General features: G+C 26.7%; 2 protein-coding genes across 4 annotated transcripts; one reads left to right on the top strand and one right to left on the bottom strand.

The window, feature by feature from the left end:
- Positions 1-1,951: 1,951 nt before the first annotated feature.
- On the bottom strand, positions 1,952-14,963 carry LOC113554910 (dual specificity protein kinase CLK2-like). Of its 3 annotated transcripts, XM_026959008.1 has the most exons (13): positions 14,598-14,963; positions 12,692-12,822; positions 8,321-8,516; positions 6,180-6,203; positions 4,560-4,638; positions 3,991-4,057; positions 3,481-3,597; positions 3,329-3,419; positions 3,095-3,265; positions 2,896-3,025; positions 2,693-2,837; positions 2,528-2,633; positions 1,954-2,474 (listed from the first exon to the last, which is right to left on the bottom strand). In XM_026959008.1, the coding sequence occupies exons 2-13, from the start codon at positions 12,820-12,822 to the stop codon at positions 2,289-2,291; spliced, it is 1,443 nt and encodes a 480-aa protein (XP_026814809.1). In that variant the 5' UTR covers positions 14,598-14,963; the 3' UTR covers positions 1,954-2,288. The 3 variants fall into 3 exon arrangements, with proteins under 3 accessions (XP_026814808.1, XP_026814809.1, XP_026814807.1); XM_026959007.1 differs by lacking the exons at positions 8,321-8,516; positions 12,692-12,822; positions 14,598-14,963 and having other exon boundaries at positions 1,952-2,474; positions 2,896-3,022; positions 4,560-4,641; positions 6,168-7,281; XM_026959006.1 differs by lacking the exons at positions 8,321-8,516; positions 12,692-12,822; positions 14,598-14,963 and having other exon boundaries at positions 2,289-2,474; positions 4,560-4,641; positions 6,168-6,854.
- Positions 14,964-15,102: 139 nt separating this feature from the next.
- LOC113554911 (protein AATF-like) lies at positions 15,103-18,333 on the top strand. The gene is made up of 6 exons (XM_026959009.1): positions 15,103-15,224; positions 15,325-15,522; positions 16,340-16,404; positions 16,463-16,670; positions 17,634-18,035; positions 18,097-18,333. The coding sequence occupies exons 2-6, from the start codon at positions 15,350-15,352 to the stop codon at positions 18,293-18,295; spliced, it is 1,047 nt and encodes a 348-aa protein (XP_026814810.1). The 5' UTR covers positions 15,103-15,224; positions 15,325-15,349; the 3' UTR covers positions 18,296-18,333.
- The last annotated feature ends 20 nt before the right edge of the window (positions 18,334-18,353 follow it).

The raw sequence follows: 18,353 nt of genomic DNA, 5'->3' as shown, positions 1-18,353 counted from the left end.
CTGCCCTATATCTCTAATCTAACTCTTCACAATGTCTTTCATACAGGAATAATTTAAGAGGAAGCATAAATTCATCCTAATCCCCTAATAAAATTTCTTTCCATCCCTACACTCCCAGGAAATCCTAACCATAGGTTAAAAAAAAGTAGTCGTAACCTTTTATAAAACTTTAATATCCACACCTCTAAAAATATTTAAAAAATAAAATTATTTATTAAAATAGTAACTAATCATGTCGCTGATGTTAAATACCACTTTTATTATATAAACTTATTGTGTCAATTTGTATAGATTATCTCAAATAAAAAGATTCTAAGCAGATATTCAAATTTTTAGAATTTGTTATTTTGTATATATATACATAATAAAAGGTCCCTAGATTCCTAGTAATAAGGAGTTGATACCGTAACTAAAAAATGAATACTTGTATTTTTTTTTAAACATTTAAAGTTCAAATTTAGACACTATATTTAAATAAAAAAAACGCTTGTTTAGTCAGAGATCGGTATATAAACTTTCTTGATTTTCAATTTTTAGAAATGTATTAATTGTATGCAATATGTATATACATATAATGTATTTTATTTTCATTTATTTTAGCGAGATAGATCTCTGAAACTGGAGAGCGAATTTTGTTAGATTTACATTGGCTAGGAGAAGTACAGTGTAGATTTTCAGAACTTTATTTTTTATAGCTAATTCATTACAGAGCTTTAACAAAAATTAAAACATATTTTATTGGGCATTTTTTTGTTTTTCAGTTTTATAGCATGTTAACAATTGAAGATAGAGTTCTGAAAATCTTCATATCACTTCTCCTAGACAATGTGAATCTAACAAGACGGCAAAAAACAAAATCCGTCCTCTAGTGTTGGTAATCTACCACACTTAATGAAAATCTAGCAAAAAATAACTATTTTTTTAACTGTGAAAAATTAAATAATTTTTTTTTGAAAATTTTTAATCTCACATTTTGTATCGAATCCCTTAATAATGAGCTATCAACCAACTTTTTAGATATAATAGTTTTGAAAAAAAGTTAAAAAAATAGGATTTTGGACTGTTCACGCTGACATTCTTATGGATTCAAATTGTTATATCACTTGGGTGTGATATCGGATCTCTTTCATTAATATTTTATGTCAAGGCCAGCTTATTTATCCACCTACTCATTACAATTGAGTTATATTTTTATCATTTTCCTATTTAACAAAAATTCAAACTTTTCATTTCAATTACCATCACACTTACTTGATTAAAAATCAAGAAACTTTTTAGGTATATTATTATATTTTACAGCTACAATAAAATATTCATAACATTTCGATTAATTCTATAATAGTATTCATATTGGCTATTAATATTTTAAGTTATATTACTACTAGTAAAATAAACAACTATAATAATTCATACAAAAATAATAAACAGATTGTCACCACTTATAATTACTGTTTTGTATGCATTGATTTATTAATGAAATTAAATTTAACACACCTATTACACAATTACCTGTTGCATGACAGAAGACCCATTTGATTCCTAGAGTATAGTAGAACATACGATCATTTACTTACCACATTTCTTTTTTTTTTATAAAATGTTTCAAAATTGTGTAAGGTATAATATTTATAGTTTGGTGAAAATACAAATTATTATTTTAGCTATAATTTATTTTTTTAGAAGTAGGATCATCTTTTATAAATATAAATAATAAGAAAATAATTGATTTGAACAAATTAATTGGGGTAATAAATAATAAAGAAAACTCACTGTTAGTTTAATTGAATCATTTCTTGGTTGGGATAAAACTTGTGAAATTCTCATGAATATAAATTTATTAGAAACTACTAACAATATTTTCAATTATTAGAATACAATAGGCTTATCATTTAAAAGTTTATTTAATTTATTAACAGTGTTCATACAATTATAAATGTTTTATACTTTTTTTTATGTATAAAACTTTTATAATTTTTCTAGGTTACCTGTATACACATATAATTATGAATATAGAATTTTGAATACATTGAGAACACATTAAAAATATTTCTATTCGTGGGAGGGAAAAATATCTTAAGTTAAACTTCATAAATCTACTAACACTTAATGCAAATGATTACAAAAGTAACTATATACAAATTATGTATATATCGTTTTCATTATCTTATCCTAGTTAAGGTAAACTTAACTAGGGCAGTTAAAAATAAAAAACAACAATTATTATCTCAATAATAAGAGACACTTTAGCCAGAGGAGCATGTTTAGCGACCACGGCTATTACGACATTTTCATCTTGACAGTGAATGTGATCTTTCTTCTTTATCATGAAGTCTTTGATGAGCAGGTAGTTTATAAAAAAATTGGTGGTCTAAGGCTTCCTCCATGGTCATGCGTTGAGTTGGCTCATACTTGAGTAATTGAGAGATCAAATCGAACAATAACTTGTGGTCTTCCTCTTCAGAGCTCATGTATCTCTAAAAACAAAATTAATTTATTAAGTTATCTATAAGTTATAAATTATACTAACCTTTAAGGGTTTGCAATTTTCTCTAACATATCTTCCAGCAGAGCTGGATTGGTCCCAATCTAATTTGCTATGATAGAAATATTTTGTTTTACTTCTTCTGGCCATCCTACACAAATTTATAAATCATAATTATTATTTCTAAATAATCAATAAACAAATCTTTACTTGTAAGGTATTGAGCCAAGAATTCGCTCCATCATTGCAAGGTGTTCACGGTTGTCATGTGTTTGGAACAATGTAATACCCAAATAAAGTTCAAAAATAATGCAACCAATAGACCATACATCACACGGTTGAGCCCACCCAAGTTCTAAAAAAAAAAAATATGAAAATATACGTGAAAGTGAGGTGGAAGAGAAATATTTTACCTAAAATAACTTCAGGTGCTCTATAATGTCTTGTTGATACAACTGTACTATGGTGTTCATCATCAAAAGTGGCACTACCAAAATCAATTAATCGTACTTCGGTATCTTTTATCATTTTATACGCACGCTTCTGTGCAACATCAATTTAAATTAATATATTTTTAATTAATAAGAAAAAGTTGACAATATTACACATTACCTTTTTTTGATTATATTGTGTATCATATTCGGACTTGACAAAAAGTATATTTTCTGGTTTCAGATCAGTATGTGTCAATTTATTGCGATGTAAAAATCTGACAGCATAACATAGTTGGTAAGATATATGTCGCACTTGGTCAACTGTGTATGGTTGATAGTTATTTTCTTTCTGAATTTATTCAAATAATTGTATTAATTTATAATTTAGTTCAATAACGACTAAAAAGCTTACCAAAAAGTCAAAAACACTTAATCCCAACAATTCAAATCCAATGCAGACATGTCCTCCAAATTCAAAATTATCAATCATTCTAACACAAAGACTAAAAACCAAAATACAATATTCAAACAATGCGGTTTTAATAATTGCAGTGTAAATCATACTTTTTACTTTCTGGATCCTTGGTGTTTAGTTTTTCTAATGCATTAATTTCTAAACGAGCCGCTTCTCGATATTTTTCAACATTTTTTATTATTTTAACTGCAGCTATTTCATCACGGCTATAAAATTTTCAATTTTAATATATTGTTAACATAAAATATTTTAATTTTTTTTATTTGGCCTATATTAACACCAAGATTTAAAGGTAATTAAACATTTGTCAAAATGCCAAATGGGCTACACATCAGTTCAACCCAATTCCCACCTACATTAATGCATAGTTTTACAATTATCAAACTGTAATATTTGAATAAAATTATAGTTAATAATAATAATAAAAATTAGGTTAATTTTCCATATATTTAAAAAACAATTTATAGGCAATTTTATATTTAAAATATAGGTAGGCGGCATTTCAACACATTGATGAAGATTAAATTAATTAATTAAAATGTTTACTTTTATTAGTATTGTACAACATATGCAAATAAAAATAAGGATTTATTACTTACTTTTTCAGACATTTGGCACTCACTACCTTTCCAAAAGTACCTTCACCAAGGGTTTGGATGATTTGATCTGAAATTTTTCAAAGTATAATAGATTAATACAAATATAAATGAAAGATTGCATCCTTTGCTGGGAAAACCACGGACCTTGATAATATTATAACAATTAAACAATAATTCAAAAAATAAAAGCAAATCTCATATTTGCAAATACCAGGTGAAATTTTTTAAGAAAATTAAACATGGGAATTCGGAGAAAAATGTTCTCTTATTAATATTGAAATCCAAAAAAGAAAATTAATCGAAATTATAGGATATTTTTCATTAATTTCCCATTAGTCAAAACAGTAATAGTATTGATAACGTGATGTGTATATATATATAAAAAAATGACAACCAAATATTAAGTTGATGAGAAAAAGGTATTTAGTTGTCCCCATTCAGCCAAAAACAACAAATGCACGCGCTTATGTTTCATCCACATATCATTTTTGTACATTACTGTTTTTTTTGTATTTTTTTTTTTTAGAAAGAGTAAGTAATCATTTGTAAAATGTAACTGGTTCACGAACATCTATCGGCCAGATTGTCTCCATTTTTGTATATCAGATGTCCCTCTTCGTCATCCACAATGACTGGACTTCTTGCTCGCTGCTGTTGAGGGTGATCAAACAGTTGCCGTAATTGTGGTCCCAATATTCATCATGTATTTGGTAGGAATTGATTAATAGACGCCCGGCACACACACACACGCGAATTGTTGACGGCCAATTGGTATTCGTACGGGATTTGTACATTCAGGTGGCGCACCCATTTTCAGCAGTTGCGTGTTTTATCGCCGCAATCATAAAGACAGAAGGACACAAGGCAAAGGAAAGCCTCGTTAACAACTTTTTTCATATACATATACATATTCTTACAAATATAAGTGTTATTTTATATATATTTTTATTTAAATATATATAAATTAACTATAATATAGTGTGTGAATGTGTATGTTTGGGTTTTAACAGAAAAAAAAATCAATAATAATAAAAAAAATATTCTACCTTTTATATATTATATAATATACTACTACCAAACAAATGTCACATTAATATAAATCATGGATATACATGGTTATTAATTTATTAAGAATGAATCATGAAGATTACCTTTTTTATTTTAGAAAACTGCCAAAGCCCCATAATGCTTTTAATTGTAAATTAACAAAGAAATTATATTATTTTAAAAACTGTAGTCAATAGTAGAATGTAAGTCATTATAGAATTTAGTCTTATCATATTATACATTACAAATAATGGTTAGTACTTATTATTTATGGCTTAGGTATAATGTATAAGCATGAAGCAATAATGATTTGTCTACATGGAATATTATTAAATTACATTTAACATTAATTGATTTTAATTATTTTTAACCTTCAGATATTATTTATTATTAATACAATTATTTTTTTTTTTGTTTTAATATTTATAGATTTGTTACTATAAAAGTGGATACAAAAATTTTCACATATAAAAAACGGTTAATACAGTTAAATTAACAATAAATAAATTCCCGCGCTTTTCAATTTATCTATTTATTTGTAAGTAATGAAGTATTTTTAAACGCATAAAACACATAAAGTATGAGGTGTAAAGGCGGTGGAGGAGGAAAATAACATTAAATTAACGTTGAACAAGCGCGAAAATAGATATCTCAACATGGCCTATATATTTTGAGAACTATTGGCGAGCAATGGTTAAGGATGGACCCTTACTAAAACGATATCTAATGCAACTAATTACAAAACTTTTACGATTTTGATAACCAAAATTCTAAATAAATTATTTTGATTTATACATAACATAAAATCGGCTTTACAGTAGATTTCAGAATTTGTTAAAAATTAGAATAAGTTTGAAATTATCGTGAAAAGAGTTATTCCCAGAAAGTAAAACCGGGGCTTTATTATTATTATTATTAAGGGGATCGAAAACAATTAATTTATATCATTTTTACTCAAAAAGAAGATACTTTTTACAATAATTAATTCGAAATTAGTGAAGATAATTATTCTATCAACTGTATAATTGTATCTATTCGATGTTACGAATAATAATTTAGAACTGCCGCCTTTAATTAAAATAGATCTATGTATGCAAATCATACACATACAACACATGTGATAAACTTACGCCGCTGCTCACAGAAGAGGTAAGAATGGAAGAATACTTTTGTTGGCACTTAGTCAAAACACTAGGAGTATCATCATTTTCCTCGTCATTGTCCAAGGCTGAATATTTCATAATCAATGTCTGTATCTCCTTACGCCTGGCTTCACGCTCCGTTATCACAGGGTCTACAGTTTGTACTATAGGTTCAGGTGTATGTACTGTAGCAGTGATAGTTGTAGGAGACCGTTTTAATGGTCGTATGGATAAAAGTACGTTAGGTTTATGGCGACGATACGGGGTTTTTTCGCGTGGTGTTTGATGAACAAACGGATAAGCTTTTTCTGATAACAAAACTGTAGTAGCACTTTTGGTGAGAGGCCTCTGTTGTCTTCGGTAACGATGGGCATCTAAGGCGGATAAATAACGATCTTCATTACGTACAGAATATCCAGATGAATGAAATGGGCTTGGAAGATAGGAAGAAGATGACGACGACGAAGGAATATTATGATTTCGTGACGTTTCGACAGGTTTGAGTTCAGGTTTACGGATACACTCGGATGGACCACGAGATCGTCCGGTTATACGGTTAATAAGACTAGAACAAGAATCTGATAACATTTGGGTGACACTGACTGTTGACGATCGAGCGTACCTAGTGCGGCGCTTTTCGGACGGAGCGTGGCCATTCATATCCGGAGGAAACATTAACCGAACTTATGAATTTATATAAAAACGTAATAAAATAAATTGAAAAAATATAAATTAAGTATCTAACGTGATCTAATGTATCTACATGGCCCTGGTTCGGAAAACTGTTGGTCAACTGTATTGTGGACCTGGCATACATGAAGCGGCCCTCGCAGATTGAGGCAATCTTCCAAAAAATCTATTTCTGTGTCAACCGGACAGTGTAGAAAAAAATCCCGACCTCTTCTGTACAAGTGAAACGTGGGCCACACGTCACAAGCTTTGTTGACAAAATTTTATTTTTTTCTTCCCCCACAAATAAAAATATTTAAGTATTAATGACTAGTGGCCTTAAAAAAAATAATTTTTTTTGTTATTGAATAAACAGCGTCTTAAATTAAAGCATACTGTAAATATTTAAAAAAAAATTCCAAAGATGAATTTATAATAATAATTTTAATTAAACTGTTAATTCATTGTTGAAAATTGTAATTTATGGATTAATACTTTCTTACTTACAATAATTATTTTTAGTAGCTAATGAATCATTTCTTACATGGTTGTATTTTTCAATCAAAGAAATGTTTATTTAACATGCAATTAAGTTAACGTTTAAATAATAAGATCTATACTTTATTGATTTATAGTAAATTAATATTATGTTTATATTAGAAAGGTGATTTAACAAGGTAATTTTCTAGGAAATATGGTTTTATAAATAAAAAACAAACTAAAACTATAAATGTTCTAAGTATTTATTAGTAATAAATATTTTTTTTAATAATACTGACTGGGTGTACGGGCCACCAATGAGCATCTACTATTACGGCAGCAGGCGGTTGGGGTGGTCTGACCCTGTGTGTAGTTCTGGATGAACGATTACGACTGTGTTGTCTAACCACAGCACCATCCGTATGATGCCATGGTGGTACAGGTCGTCGCCTGAGGGTACGCTCCTCAACAAACATAAGTGCAAACGCGACATCCAACAGCCTACTGGAGGAGTGATGTTATTCTCGAAACTGAGCCAGAAGTTTAGAGAGCGCGTTTCGATAATATAAATTATGGAGAGACGTATACAGTTTATATTTAGATGGCATGTGATTGCAAATGAGGAAAATAAACTGTAGAGAATTTAGCATTAAAATCCCTCTCCCAGTGATTCTACTAGTTTAGATAAATATATATTACTAATTATAGAATCAGTTTTCAACATTGTATACACCAGTTTAATTGGACCCTAATGTCTGGTACACACATGTTTTAGTAGGTGTCTAGTAATAGCTAAGTTTCTGTTTAAACTATCTAATTTTTATTTACTATAAATTGTATTAATAGAAAGCAAGTTATGGCAAAATACCAAATATTTAAAATTTGCAAAAATCGTATCTACGTTTTAAATTTATTAATTAATGTGACATTTGTGATTGATTTCCAAATACCAGACAGATATTATACATAAATTTTTTTTTAAAACTACTGACCTTTGAGTGAGACCGTTCTTTATGTCTATGATGTCTATGATGCATTTTTTCATCTCCACTTCCTGGTGAAGGATGACGCCTAAGTCTACGACGCTGATGATTGGTTGAACCTGGAGATCTGCGATGACTGCGCTTATATCTACGCTCTGCACTTGTTCCTTGATCATGCAATCGTGAACGATTACAACGTTCATTACTGAAACGAATGATATTTTATTTATTTTAGTGCATTGATCAATAACTATTGTCAATATTATATAATAAAAAAAATACTAATAATGGTATTTTATGATTACACAGATTTATCAACTAGGATTAAAATTAAATGTCTCTGAAATGCACATAGAAACAATGACATAATAGATTAAAAATTTGAACAAAACTGAAAGTATTAAATTTGTAAAGGTAAATTGTATGATTAATAATAATTAATATTCAAAAATTTTGATTTATTTTTTTATAAAAAGTTTAAAAAAAAAAAAAGTATTAAATTAAGTGTAGTTATATTTCAGACAATAAAATATCAACCATTGTTTAATATATTATATTCTTCTAACTGAGATAAGTTTCAGGATATTGTGTTGTCAGTTTTGATAAAATATGCCCTCTGATCACAGTATGAAATTAATGACTAATACATATTATGATATATAGGTTATCTAGAATTTTGTATTTTTATGAAGTATGAACAAAAACAGTTTAAAAGTTATTACTAACAAAATTGAAAATTATTAACTAAGATTAGGTAAAAATTAATTTAAAAAACTTTAATTATTAAGAAGATATTTCAAAAGAGCTAATTATTATTAAAAGTTAATCTTATATGTAATATTAAAATACCTGTATAGTAAAATAAGTTCTGCAACAGTAGGCATAGTTTATAAGTTACCAATTCACTTAAAATTATGAGAATTAAACATTTTTATTTTTTATTTTACTAATTTTGACTATATATTTTTTTTATATATTATGTTAGAGCACAACTAAACAGCCTTGTTGATTGAAATATAGTGATAGAATAATGCAAGGTTATGCATTGAAGATAACACATTATACGTTTATAAACTGCAAGCTGTACAATATAACCATTCATACCAAATATGGAAACCTACTTGTCACAGAAAAAAAAAATCTTACATAATATTTACAAAATACTAGAACACTGATTTATAAATTGAAAACACCATATAAAACTACCAAAATAATGTTTTTATATATTAATGACCTGAAATCAATTCTGTTTAACTAATTTATACTGTTTGCTGTTAATAACTGTATAAGTACTTAAATTAATTTGTCTACTACTTTTAATATTCCACATTCATCATACTATTAGCCTAAGGGCCACTAAACAATTCTAGCGGGCAAATTGGGTTAAGAGTGCAGCATAATCACAAATTCTTAATTTGAATTAATTATAAAATATAAATTTTTTTAAGATATGATGATTAACTGAAGTAAAAAATAAGGAATCTAAAAATTTATAATACTTAACAAATTATTGATTATAATAGTATATTAAGACAAAATATTTAGTAAATATTTATGTTTCTGAAAATGGTTTTAGATTTATGGATATTATTTTAACTGGAAAATAAAACAATAAATAAGAAAACGAAGAATTGTGGATTTGAACAGCTTTATATTTATCATACAAACATAGTCATTATTTATTAAACAATGTATGTATGTATGTAAATTTAAACAATATTGTTTTATTGTTTTATTTGAGAATATTTGCAACATGTTCTTTATAAAAGTAAATTTTATTAAAAGATAATACCAATTATTTATTTTACTTAAAAGATTACAAATATCAACTATATTTGTTTTGATCTCACTTAATACTTATTACAAACAAAATTGGCCATTGTTATTTTTTAAATCTTAAGTAAATTTTAAGTAGAAAGAATATATTATATTTATTTAGTAAACAAATTTATGACAAAGAGAAAAATGGGATATTTCATTTAGATTACAATTATGTGCTAATGGATAAAAAAAATCAATAAGCTACACAATAATAGATTGTTAACATTAATGATATTTTCTTCAATTACTGAAAAAAAGAATTTTTTAATTTATAATTTATAAATTTTAAACTGTCACCGTGAGTTATCATTACTTATTTCTATATTTATATTAATATAATAATGAAGAGACATTTACAAACCATACATTTTAGTAGGTAATACTATTAAATTAAATAAACTAATTCACTTTTAATATCTTCCATAATATTTAACACACAAAAAGAGTTAATTCTTAGTTGTCTACCAGATGCAAACAATAGTTAGGCTGCAATTCTATTAATGTAATTTATAAAGACCAGGGAAATGATGATTTAATTTAAGCTCCATTATAAGAATTTTTTTAATACAAATATAATAACGGTTAATACATAATGTTAATAATTTTTTAATTGGTTTATGTAAAAAATAGTTTTATTATTATTGTACCTAAATTTATCAGAGATAAATTATTGGGACATTGAATATTGTTATCATATTAGTAGATTATTTGGGTTATTCATAATTTTATCAGCGTTAATTAATTTCATTTTAAAATTATAAAACATTAGTTACCTAGGTTAGGTTAGGAACAAATTAAAAAAAAAAGTTAATACAAAATATATTGATACTATATTCTACCTAAAAGATTTTTTACACATACCAATTGACCACTCTGTCAGAAGCGGGGTAAAATTTCTGTCACCTTGCTAGCCGTTTCCGGAAGACATTGACTGTAAATATTCGTCTAATAATATTCCTAATTATTAGGGCTCGGAATTTGATGCATTTAGTGTTTTTTTTTTGGAACTTTTTAGTTAGATGATGCTTTCTCCTGGCATTTTTTGGTGTTTAATACTTTTTATGTCATTTTCCCATATTTTTACTGATTTCATATTTGTTCACTTCTTATCATTTCTTGTCGACCATTATGCCAATAATTTACTTCAAACTTTAAAAATTACCACAAACTAAGATAATACCTATCTGATTTTATCTCATCAATTACAGTCATTGTTGTTATGTTGTAATGAATATTATTGTACCTAAATTTTATTATTTTTTCGTAGTATTTTCAAAATGCCAAAAATTAAAACGTTGGTTAGTGCTCGTCTATGTTTACTAATTTTGTAATTTTTTTATTTAATTTTTAAGGACATTTTTATGTCATATTTTGAGTAATTTGTAAACTTTGATAAATGCATATAGAATTTTATAGTAAAATAGAGTATAATTAAAAAAAATAATAGTATTTTTATTAATCTAAAACAAATATTTATAATTTTTTAGATCATTTTTGCATCTTTTTAGTTCATTTTTTAATGTTTTTAAGGTTATCAACTTCTGAGCCCTACTAATTAGTAATATTATTATATTTAATTTGGAGACTGCAGATCATTGATGGGAGATACATGTAAGTGGATACTAAAGAAAATTAGTTGGCTGACTATAACTAACAAGAGTGGGTTCTCTTTTAAAACAGAGTATAGTAGAATTTTTTAATATATTTCAATTTGTTTTACTTTTATCTTTTTGATCAACTACTATTAATATTAAACTTTAAATAAATTTGGTGAAAATCACAGATCAAAAAAAAAAAGTAGAAATAAACAGAGGATCAGGTGATGGGAAGTTGGGTCACATGTTTTGGGAGTCTTATATTAGTGATGATGAATATAGTTAGTACTTAGGGCAAGTCTGCATTATTTTTTCTTTATACCAAACAATTCCAAACCATAAACCAATAATAAGACTATTAGATCTTAGTTTTTGTTGAAAATAAATAAAATAAGAAAAAAACTCTAATAATGTAACATATTAAATTCTCTACTGTAAGAAGTTGAACAAAAATAATAATTTCAATGATTCGTTTAGGTTGTTACATCCAAGTCATAAAATTTAATCAATAAATACATTTTGATATAGGTAAGCAGTCTAAATGAATATAATAATTAATAAATCATTAATAATAAATGTATGAATCAATTGTCTTAACTTTTTAAGAAATTAAAATTTATTTCCTTATTATTGCCCTCAGATCTCATAATCAAGGCACATTAGATTTTCTGTTACTTGATTGAATTAAAAAAAAAAAAAAAAAATTAATATTGAAAAATTATTAAAATTAATATTCAATTAAGTAAAGAACAATCGTTAGCATAATAAATTGTCTTCATTGGGCATGACTATTATTATGCTATTAAAATATTCAATATGTAACTAGTATAAAAGCCCAAATGGGTAGGTAGGTAGACATGTTTTAAAGGTAAACAATATATATATATATATATATATATATAAGCACATATCGTTTAGTTATCTATATAAAATATAAATACAGTATAATAAAATATAAATATACCTGTAAGACGAGTTATATTCATCTCCTTCTTCATGACGACGTTTACGTCTAGTTGATCGACTACGAGATCTAGAAATTGACTTCGGTGGTTCATATGAACTCGAATTAGCTCTTCTAGATATTCTAGGCATCTGAAATATTAAATTGTTCAATTAAAATACATTTATTTTAAAAAGGTCTTTTAAATATATTGATATATTATTTATTTTAGAAAAAGGATAACGGAATGTTAGCAATCCATATTTATTTTACATCTGTATTGCATGGGTATGCAAATAAAATAAAATTATGCATTTTTAATTGTATTAAAAAATTATTTATAATTTATTAAACCCTCAGATCTCATAATCAATGCACATTAGAAACTACCATAATTTCATTGAATTTTATATAAATGCAAAAGTCTATCAATATAAATAAATTACTTAATGAAAATTAAATTTGAAAAAAATAAAATGTAAATTATGACAAATTGAAATATAATTCAATAAAATTATGGTTGAGTATCATTAGCTTATATATTTGTCTTCATAGGGTAATATTTTCCAAATAATGACAAACATTTAAAAAGTTAAATTTAGTTATTTATACAATTTTTCTGAATCCCTACAGAAAAAGTTTATATATATATTTATAATTAAGTGCCAAGGCAAAAATTCGGTTGAATAAGAGTGACCAGTTACATGTACATAGAATCAACTTAAATGTAGATAATGGGGACAAATTTTCTGTGTTTTTCTCAACTGTGGGTCACAAGGATCAATTTTTGGTGGTTTATAATTTTTTTTTATTATATTCTATTATTTATTTTTAGAACTATTAATTGATACTATAAGTGAAACTATGTGGGTTACAATAGATTTCCGAGGAACAATTTAGGTCGGGTTCCTATAAAGATTGAGAACCATTGCTCAAATGATTATCTTACTTTTAAGGTTTATAATAAGTCATTTCACAATTTTAAAAACGAATTATTATAAATTTAAAAATTGCTATGTATGTTTAAGGATTGAGGCAACATCTGTAGATTTAATGTTCTCTTAATAGATCCTGGTCATGGGAATTTATACACTAACTTTTAAGAACTGTAGAATTATGTCTATAAATAACAATATTTAAAAACCTACCTATTACTTCTCATAAATATTTTAATGATAGTATATTTGAAGATATTTGTTGATAACTAGGTATGAATAAAACAGTAATTAGTAATAAAATAACTAATAGGTTATTAAGTAACTTTTAGTTAGGTTTATCATTAATTAAATATTTTTTTAAACACATTACTAGCTGTATGCAATACATTAAGCAGAACAAATATGAACACAATATATTGCATTTATACTTCTAAATGCTTTAATTTATAAAAATTATAGCTACCTTTATTAAATACTAAGCCTAAATAATACACAAGATTGTAATTTTATACCGGATCATAAATACAAAAGCAAAACAAAAAGTTATAGATTGTGCGCAAATAAATATAAATTAATATTATAAGACGTAGTATTGATATATTATTAGGAATATTTCTAATTTGAAACGGAACTATTACATCGCTGTTCCGTCATCAGAAAAAACTGAATAGGTATCATTTTCGTCGGTCCAATATTTATAACCCACCATATTAACCATGAAAAAACATGAATGAGAGGATGGTGATCGATTGTTGTTTAGAATACTGTGTGTCGAATTGATCGCACGGTAAGATAAGACCTGAAGAAAGGAAAATTCGTTATTTGAGGTATATTTTTTGAGTTATTTAAAAATGCGCATTGAAGTTAATCGCCATGTTGGAATAATGAGGCAGGGCCTAGTAAGGGAGTAGGGCGAGGGGATTCGGGTAAACTGCCAGCAATAATATTAAATAACGTGTAAATAAATGTGCGTCTGCGCGTTTACTTACGATAAATTGCCACAAGTAACCGGACGTGAATTTGATTAAGTCAAAAATGTCAAAAGCTTGGGATTCGACGGATGCAGAAAGCGACGGTAGCTCGGCTACGAGCGGTGGCGGGAATTACTGATTTCAGACGAAACACTAACATCAAACAGCGATTGACCGTGAACTTAACAAAAAAACACCAACACGTCGATAATTCAAGACGTAGGAAAGACAAATAGACAACGAAACGAGACAACTGGTAACGAGTAACGACTACAAGTTTATAACGTATAATTCAGAATATGAATGCAAAACGGCTACGGGAATACGGGATGAACCGTGGTAAACACGTACAGTTTTTATGAAACTAGATGATGAAACACAGAAACAACGTGAATAAAAAAATGGACACTGAAGGGGCCAATGAAATAAGCGATCAGTAGTATGGGTCAGCAGTGTGACCAACGCACGGGCGTATCGCATAAGACATAACCTCAATGTTTTAATTATATTATGATATTAATTTTTATCTCCTCCAATAGTTTCAATAATAACAAGCTGTTATCTTATCGTCATCACATTTCTTAATAGTATTAAACATGAGCAGCCTATAACTGGCTATGACTATAAAGTTTAGGCATAAGCAAGGTACTAAATAGTAAATACTATTAATTACATTTTAAATAATTTAATAGGTACTTACTAATTAATAATATAGCTTAATTTGGTTCCCCTGATCTCTTCACAGAAAATTAGGTCTTTACTTTTTTGAAATGTCATCTTTTAATGAAGAAATAAGTTCTAATGATGAAGTAAGTTCTGACGAAGAAATGGTTTCCAATGATGAAATAGATAGTGAAGAATATGGTTCGGACATTGAAATTAAATCCAATGAAGAATTTATTGGTTCTGATGATGAAGAAAACTATTCTGAAGATGGATCAAGGTATGAGAGTAGCGTAGGTGAATTTCTGTATAAATGGTTCAATTAATTGTCATACTATAAATTAATGAAAATTATAATTTAATATGGAAATTAAGGGTATTTATCGATTAATTGCACACATTTAGTTCTAATAAATTAATAAAAAATGTATCAATGTATGCTCAATTTTAAAAATAATGAAGTAGATAATAATTATAAGCAATTATTGCTGTGTATTGTATAAAAGGCTAACGTCTTCAGTAACTCTGTAAAAAAAAATCAGTTCATAAGAATATAGGAATTAAATAGAAATATCAAATTAATGTTTTCTTTAATTTTACTAGTGTTTTTACAAAATGGGGCAAAAATCACAACTTCATTCTGTTGAAATTTGGTAAACTTCATCCAGTATAATAATCATGACTGTTATGTAATCAAAACTAATTCAATAAAACTTGTGCATTATTTTTTTATTAACTTACAAAAAAATGAATGTTCTTTTCACAACAAATACGACTTGATAAATTAGTTCCCCATGATGATTTTTCTTCGTTTTTGAAATTAATTAGTTAAAAGGTCTATGGAAATAACGTGTAAAAATGCGCAATAAATTTTAATTTAATTTAGTGCGTATACATAATGTACAAATTAATTACATACATATTGTTATTTGTTTGATATGACGGTAGCTGTACTAGTTCACATTCCATTGACAATGTAATCTCATTCAGATTGATTTTTCCTCTTCGGTTATTACTTGTTTAAATCTGGAATAACTCCTGTATTCTGGTGACGTTTCTAGTGATAAGAACTTAATGTATATAAATGTATGCTTTAGTTCACAGGATATTGCCAAACCTTCAGCGGACATGGAAAAGGCACAGGTTGTTATTGCACATAAGGGTAATTACTCATGGTTATTTATTATATAACTAAATTAATATTATAAATATTTTTTTAGAATTTTATGACAATTTACTACTTCTTCGCATAAAGCTTCAAAAATGCCTTGCACTTGCCAATACTCTTCCACAAGACTTTGATAAAATTAGTGAGGAAGATAAGGAAGTATACACTTATGACACTGTAAAAGATTTAGAACAGTATTTGACAATGGTAGTAAAATATCAAACAGAATTACTTGCAAAGAATCAAAATATTAAAATGATGTAAGGTTTTGAATTTAAAATATTAACTAAATCTAGTTTAGCTTACTCATATTTTTCTAACATAAATAATGATCATGATAAAAAAAATATCTCAGTTTTTATTGTATAATAAATATGTTTATGGTCGTACTGTCATATTATTACAAGTATATCTGCAGTTCTCAAACTGTAATACGCAGAGGACTGTTTTTGGATAATAAACCCATTCAATTATTTAATTCATATCTTATTTAAAAAAAAATAATTATACTGTAGTTATATTTTACTGCATTATTATTTAAAAAAAAATGGATTTATAGTATATAGTATATAAAATATACTTATACTAGTCAAAAAAGTTAAATATAAAAAAAAAGTGGGTTCTATTCTGCTGTACATTATGTTGAGTGGGTTACTATTATAGGAGTGTTAGGTTAGAGTTTTTGAGATTGTAAGCATTTGGTGAAAATTTCAAGTTTAAACGGTTATTTGTTTTTGAGTTGCACCAAAACACAAAAATTAGATTTGCATAAATATTTCCATTTTTCTTATTTTTTCTTTAAAGTATAAATTAAATCCAATTTTGTACCCAAAATCACCCCTATTTCTGAAAATTAAAGTATTTTATCAACAACTTATGGTTAATTCATCCACAAAAAAAAGCTCTATTTTCCTCTAAAAAACTATTTACCGTAGCTACTCATTAGAACATATACTATAAGACAGCTTATAATTTAAAAATGTTGGTTACATAGTATGTTTTAAATTTTTTTTAATTTCATATTTTGAAGAATAATTTTCTGAAAATGTAATTGTATATATTTGTGATAATTGGATTTATTCTACATTGTATTATTCATTAACAATTTAGTTCAGATGAGCAGTTGTGTTAAAAATTTTATTATATAAACTAAATGTATACAAAAATACTATTAGTACATACTTATACATAATTATCAACTATTATCTGAATTATTTTAATAGTGATAAAGACAAAGCTAATGTGTTGACAAATAAGCTGAATCATAAAGACTTTGAAAATGTCTTGCAAGCACACCATGAAATATTCAAACCTTATAGAAATGAGACCATACAATTTTGGAATGAACGAACAAAGCTCGCATCAGGAAAAGCCGCAAAATCAGATTTCTCTGCTTTTGACCAACCTACATTGTTACAAATTGATCAAATAATGGCTGATAAGACTAGGTTAATTGAACGTACTCAAATCAAACGGTCCAAATATTGCATTGTTGGTAATCCAGAATCAATAAACAATGAAGTTGATCAAGAAATATTTGATGATGATGATTTCTATCACAAATTACTAAGGGACTATATTGAAAATAAAACCGCTGATGTTACAGATTCAACTCAACTTGGAAAGTAAGTTATTAATAAGTTGATTGTGAATCTCATACTTTTTGAATATTAAAAAATTTTTTAGACAATGGTTACAATTACAAAAACTGAGGAGTAAAATGAAACGTAAAATTGATACCAGATCAACTAAAGGAAGAAAACTTAGATATACAGTTCATACAAAATTGATGAATTTCATGGCACCCAATGATCAATCCCCATGGTCAGATGAAGCTAAACAGGATTTATATAATTCTTTATTTGGTAAAAAAAGTACTGGATGATACTTGATGTAATAAAATAAATTTATTATCATACGTTATCTGTTATTAGTTTTTACAT

Source organism: Rhopalosiphum maidis, chromosome 2 (assembly GCF_003676215.2).
Source record: "Rhopalosiphum maidis isolate BTI-1 chromosome 2, ASM367621v3, whole genome shotgun sequence".
Classification (NCBI taxonomy): domain Eukaryota; kingdom Metazoa; phylum Arthropoda; class Insecta; order Hemiptera; family Aphididae; genus Rhopalosiphum; species Rhopalosiphum maidis.
The sequence above is the reverse complement of the archived record's forward strand: the minus strand, read 5'-3'. Positions and strand labels throughout refer to the sequence as shown.